Raw genomic sequence first — 6,000 nt, 5'->3', positions numbered from 1 at the left:
GAAAAAATAATACTAGTAATAATAAAAACTGTCCCTAGCTAGATGTCCTGTGAGAGATTGTCCATGGGTGTTGTGTGCGTGAAACTGCTCAGTTGTGAATGAGTGACTGTGTGCAACTCTCCCCAGGGACAATTAGAGAGAGCCTCTGGGGTCACCGTGACCACCAGAAAGCGCTTTCAGGAGGTGAAGGAAAACTAGATACATGGATCCCCTTTTCAGATCGAGATATATTAGTGTAGCCAATTGTTTTATGTATATGGATCATAATATTAAAACATAGACCCTTTTAAATTAGATATTTTGAAAGTGAAAAAATGTATTTATTTAAATTTATTTGGGTGGGGGGAGGGGATTGGCGTATGGAAACTGTGGCGCTCCCGCAGTTCCACACATCCTCCACCAGACGTACACCAATATAATACACAAAAGCAATGACAAATGACAAAGCTCAATGATGAAACCGTTTTTATTACCTCAGCATGCAATTACACGTCATGATCTCTTTGATCCGATATCATCAGCTGGCTCAGTACAGTGCAGCAGAACCTTAGCCAAGGTACGATACGCGAGAACAGAGGGGAGAAAGAGTAAAGAGCATTAAGACTCCACTCCGCAGAGGCTACATGTTCAAACACGACTCAAATTCAAGCCTGCGAGAAGTTCAGGGGTACTTTTGAAAGCAAACGCATTAAAATAGTTTCATATTTCATCAAAAGACCTTTAGAATCTCTCTCTGATAAATATTTTCTCATATTTAAATATAGTTGATTATCATAAAAGTGTGCAGTTACGTCCATCTAACGATGGCTCTGGCTGTATAAACTGACGGATGCGTACCATCTTTGTATTACATTAAGAGTTAAATCAAACAATAGATTTGCAAAGAAAATGTCTAATACAGACGTAAAAATATTCAAAATTAAACATCAGCTCCTTGTCGCAGCAAGCGTGTATCATTATGACCAACAAGCCTGCCAGGTTACTGCAGCGAAACAAACTCGTACAACTCAAAATATTTATTTAAAAAAAAAAAAAAAAAAAAAAAAAGACATTTCCACTGGAAAGAAACAGATGCTGCTGGAATCTCCTCAGGACATTTAACAGATCTCAGAGTCGCAGGTAGATACAAGAAGCTAATGCCAGTCATGCAGTGAACAGCAGGGGGCAGTAGAACCACAGCTAAATCACTCTCTCTCTCACAGAAACAAAAACACACACAAATACACTTCTTTAAATCTAACAGCATCATGCATGTGCAACTCAAAGCTGAGGGATCCAGCTCAGAAACAATCTAGCTCCTCGTGTAAGGCTTTGTCAATGCGAAAACAAAAGGGTGTTTGTGGGGCAGGGTGTAAAATGTCTGAGCTGAATATTCAAAGTTAGAAATAATAATAAAAAAGTTACAAAGAATGCTTTTACTAATAATCCCTGCTGCAACCCCCCCCACCCCACCCTCACACACACACACAGACAGACAGAGACAGACAGACACACACACTCTACCAGACAGTACACGCAATAAGCAAACGTCCAGCAGTGAAGGTACATTAAGTTAAAAAGGGAAATTCCATCAATATTTCAAAATTTATATCAATTACATTATACAGAAAGTCGTTCAGTGTTCTGATGGGAAAGTTAATGCTAGACAAAGCTACTTTACAGTGGGAGTGACAGGAACCGCACTGACCAGTGAAGCAGTGCATGTTTTTATATGGAATGGTACATTAAAATGTAATACTTTGCATTACTATGACCTGTTTAAACCATTCCACTCTACAGATCTTTACGGGGATGTATAGGCCAGCGGTTTATTGTGAAATCATGTCCTGTACAATCTTTGTGCTGTAGTTTACAGAGGCATTAAACTCCTCAAATCTGGCTCCCATCACCACCACTGTTCCAGGTTACTCTCATGTAGAGCACTTCATCATAAATCAACATAACTGACACGAGACCGTTCACCTCGTACAGAAGTTTTGAAAAACAGATGGAGTTTCCCTTCAAAAGCACACACTGCTTTTATACAAATCAGTGCAGAAGTTTAGCTCAGTAGCGTCGCCACTTCTCTTTCCTACAGAGAACAAGGACTTACGGTGGCTGTGACCCAAAAACAAACACTAACCGATATAAAAATCATAATCTCCTGATGTAGGAGGAACAGTGAAAAGACCGTGGCTGGGACTACATTCACATTTCAGCTGCAAAGACTTCTAACTTTCCACATCACGTTATTCAGCGTCCTCGGGGACACTGAGCGAGAGTTCGGAAAGAGTCGGGACAAGACTGACAAGGCCTCGCCATTGTTTGCTTTTTTAAAGCTTCTCATTTTCACACAGAACTACGGGAGCTGAGTGGGAGCAAGTCTGCCTCCACCACTGATGAAAACCGGGCGTGAACGGTCAGAGACATCAGACTGAACACGGGCACACTCCTAAAAATAAAGGGTCTTAATTGGTACAGAACTTTTATATTATAATATTTAATATATAGGTTATTAAAACTCAGTGGTACTGGGTGGTGCTAATAAAACTATCATTTTGACGTTCAAGTTGTCAGTTGTATACAGGGTGAGTAAGTCAGACGACACCCTTTTATTTCAGAAACAAAAAGGGAAAACGACATATCAGAATATGTCTGTGATTAATGGGTGAGGGGCCTATATTTTAGGCCAGGGGTGCCCAACTCCAGTTCTGGAGGGCCGGTATCCAGCAAAGTTTGGTGATTGCTCTGCTAAAACACACCCCTTAAACCTGGCAATTAACAGATGAGTTGACTCAGGTGTGTGAGAGCAGAGGTATAACCAAAATTTGGTTGATACCGGCCCTCCAGGACTGGAGTTGGGCACCACCACTTTAGGCTATGTCTGGAACATGGCGGCCTTCTTGGATCAAGGGCAAGTTTATCCCCAAACGGGAAGGTGGTCGTGTAGCATATAAAACGCGACCAGAACTGTCTCAGAAATTGATTTCTGCTGATTTACAATATCTCTCGTGGTTCAAAATAAAAGATCGACCAGACGCTAAACGCTCAGCGCCATCTTCAGTCAGAACTGAAACACAGTTTTCCGTTGCACTGTCGGATAACACTGAGCATCTATAGGGTCTGTAACAAGCCTGACTTTTGACTCGTCCTGTATTTTGCATTAACGAAGTTAAGATACCCTTGCTTTGAGAGCTACAACTCAGCACATTGTGTTACATCAGTAACATCAAAAAAAAGTGCAGAAAATGAGAACCAGACATTATTAATATTTGGGATGTTAAACAGAACTGTACCAACAACAGTGGTTTTGGCATGAGGCACTGAAAAGCACCACCTTGTGGTGCACATCCTAAACATGAGAGTGATGTAGATTGGATCTGGCTTTTAACTAAAAACCTAAACCGGCAGATCGCTTGGCAACAGGCCCCTTCAATGAGAATATCACAGACGTGTATATATATACATTCTGTACATTCTCACACACTTCTCTTAAATAATAAACCAATGAGAGTCTGTTCAGGGCAGAGTTCATCTGAGGTCTTCAGGAATCATAAGCTGGTTCTATTTCTTTTGTTATTAAAGCAATACTGCCTTAAATTAAACCGAGTGCTTTTGTAGTAAAGAACGTTTTCTGGCACCTTTATTTTTACGAGTGTATGCAATACAAAATATTCCTGACGGGTGACTAATTACACTCAATTAAACGCATATAAACACAGTCGCTGTAAGACAGTGGATACTACACTTGTGTGCACAAGCAATATTTCCTCTACCTCCATCCATATTACAGATTTTAAAATATCCTATTATAAATAGGAGGGTTGTCCTTCAAGCAATGCGACATATTTCCCCTAAACGTTTCTTTCACCAGGGAAAGAAATACAAATGGAAAAACAAAGAAAACAAATCTGCAGAAGACTTTTAGTCGTTTTGAGCTGATGCTGGACTCAACATCAACTTCACTTCAACCGAGGCTTTTTTTTCTATTTTCTTTTTTTAAACAACCTTTAGAAAACGTCAAAGGTTGATGGAGCTGCTTAAAGACTAAAATGACCAACACGGAAGGAAAGATTCCTGATACAAAATACTCCACAGACAACTTCACAGAAGTCAGTGATGTTTCATTCAAACAAAGAAAAACATTAAAAAAAGTGAAATTTCTGAGAGGAGGAAGAGGTGGTGGAGTGCAGCAGCTTGTGCTCAAACTGAAACAATAACACTCGGACTCGGAACTGAACAAAGGCGGCCGCGGTGAGGAGCTGAATGAGACGTGCTTTGATGGGCAGAAAAATGGGGAACCAATAGAAAACGTGGACAGTAAAACTGCCAAGTTCCGCGTACTGTTAATACAACAGCCTTTTCTCAACAAACACAATGCTTCTAGGATCTAGTGCTGGGCACCAATCACTTCCTGTGGAGAGTTTCTAAACAGGAAGTAAAACTGGCTCATCAGAAGTATGCGCAGTGTATTAGCCAAGGCATCGTGAAGTTAATCCGGTTACTGTGCACACATTAATGCTGTTGTGGTACAATTTCTGACATCACAGCAGCCTCAAACAAAAAGACAGAAAACATGTATTTATACTCTACCTATCTCCAGGCACATATTATGCAATAAAATGGATTCATTGCAAATCCTGATGAACGTATGATGAATAAAAAGCACAATTCATGCACGTTAGTTCAATAGTGAATACTGCACTGTGGCAGACACAACGTACAGTATTTACTGAGCACCTGGCTTAATCCTCACACATTCTGTAAACATTGTATAATAACTATAGGAACCTTCTGGCAGGACCTGCAACATCAGTCTTTACGCAATAGTTAAGTTCACTATTATCCGCAAAAAAAAAAACACATTTTATACAGAGCTGTCACACAAGGTTTACGCAGCCTTTCACTGGCTAAAGAGCGGCTCCGGAGGATTCAGTCTGGACGACACCGAGAGATTTGTGACCTGAGATGGGGTTGTAAACATAAACACCTTTGCATAAGAGATAAACGAAGTGAAGAAGAAGAAAGGAGGGGTGGGGGGAAAAGCCGAAATGCAAGTCTCGTTGCTCTTATGAAGAGAATTTCAAACAAATACATCAGGTTTCCAAATATGCTTTTTTTTTGGCCTGAAAGCCCGTAACTATAACTGGAAAAAACTCTAGAAACATCTTCCAACCAATACCTACACACACAGGGGTAGTGTGGAATATCCCCCTGAACCATTAGGCAACTTAATTAAAATCTTTTCCCTGAACGTTTGCTGGAGAACATGGTGGTGTGCAGAGGGCTTTAAAAACAATAAAACATCTGACAGTTTGAGCTGTGACCTAAGGTTTACAACAGTGGCCTCGTGGCACGACCCTTTGATTCAGAGGGTGTTCGGAGAGGAGACTGATTTCTCTCAGCTTCCATTCAGAAGCATCTCTTTCCTGGGGCGGGGGGGACCAGCAGTGTCCGTGGCTGACTCTTCATGATCTGATTTCCCACAGCAAGGCCTCCGGAGCTCAGGCCTCTAGGGGAGAGATGCTTCCTGTGAAAGGAAGACAGATCAGTTATGCAAAGGGGACATTCATGACTGAATATCATCTCCACAATTTAATCAAGTTACATACAAGACCCTTCCTCATACACACAGGAATCTCACCAGAACTAATTTTGTAGATTACCTTGCTGCATTGTATGTAAAACACAGCTCATTAGCTAATTATTAAGAGCTTCATCAGGAGGCTGTTAGAGCAATGCTGCCCATTCCTCCAGTCCTGGAACCCCCTGCATGGTTTAATTCAGTGTTTTTCCTGTTCTAAAACCAATATAGTCATTGAACACGTTTATAAGAACACCTACAGCTAAATCAGGGGTCTTAATGCAAACCAAAGCCATGTGAGAACATAGGAAAAGATGACACCAGGGAGTGAGGGGTGTGGAAGGGCTGTAATTTGGAATCTGTGACTCACACACACACACACACGCAAGCAAGCAAACGCACGCACGCACGCACGCACGCAATGTCCTGATTAAAAA

General features: G+C 41.1%; 1 protein-coding gene across 3 annotated transcripts in view; it reads right to left on the bottom strand.

Annotated features, from left to right (window-relative positions):
• Positions 1 to 465: 465 nt before the first annotated feature.
• rc3h2 (ring finger and CCCH-type domains 2) overlaps positions 466 to 6,000 on the bottom strand; it is a 32,213-nt gene continuing 26,678 nt past the window's right edge. For all 3 annotated transcript variants that reach the window (XM_066650758.1, XM_066650760.1, XM_066650759.1), the window contains one exon: positions 466 to 5,509. In XM_066650758.1, the coding sequence (XP_066506855.1) occupies positions 5,484 to 5,509 (26 nt within the window). In that variant the 3' untranslated portion in view covers positions 466 to 5,483. The remainder of the gene's footprint in view (positions 5,510 to 6,000) is intronic.

Source organism: Hoplias malabaricus, chromosome 18, assembly GCF_029633855.1.
Source record: "Hoplias malabaricus isolate fHopMal1 chromosome 18, fHopMal1.hap1, whole genome shotgun sequence".
Classification (NCBI taxonomy): domain Eukaryota; kingdom Metazoa; phylum Chordata; class Actinopteri; order Characiformes; family Erythrinidae; genus Hoplias; species Hoplias malabaricus.
Note: the sequence above shows the minus strand (reverse complement) of the source record. Positions and strands in the feature narration are given on the sequence as shown.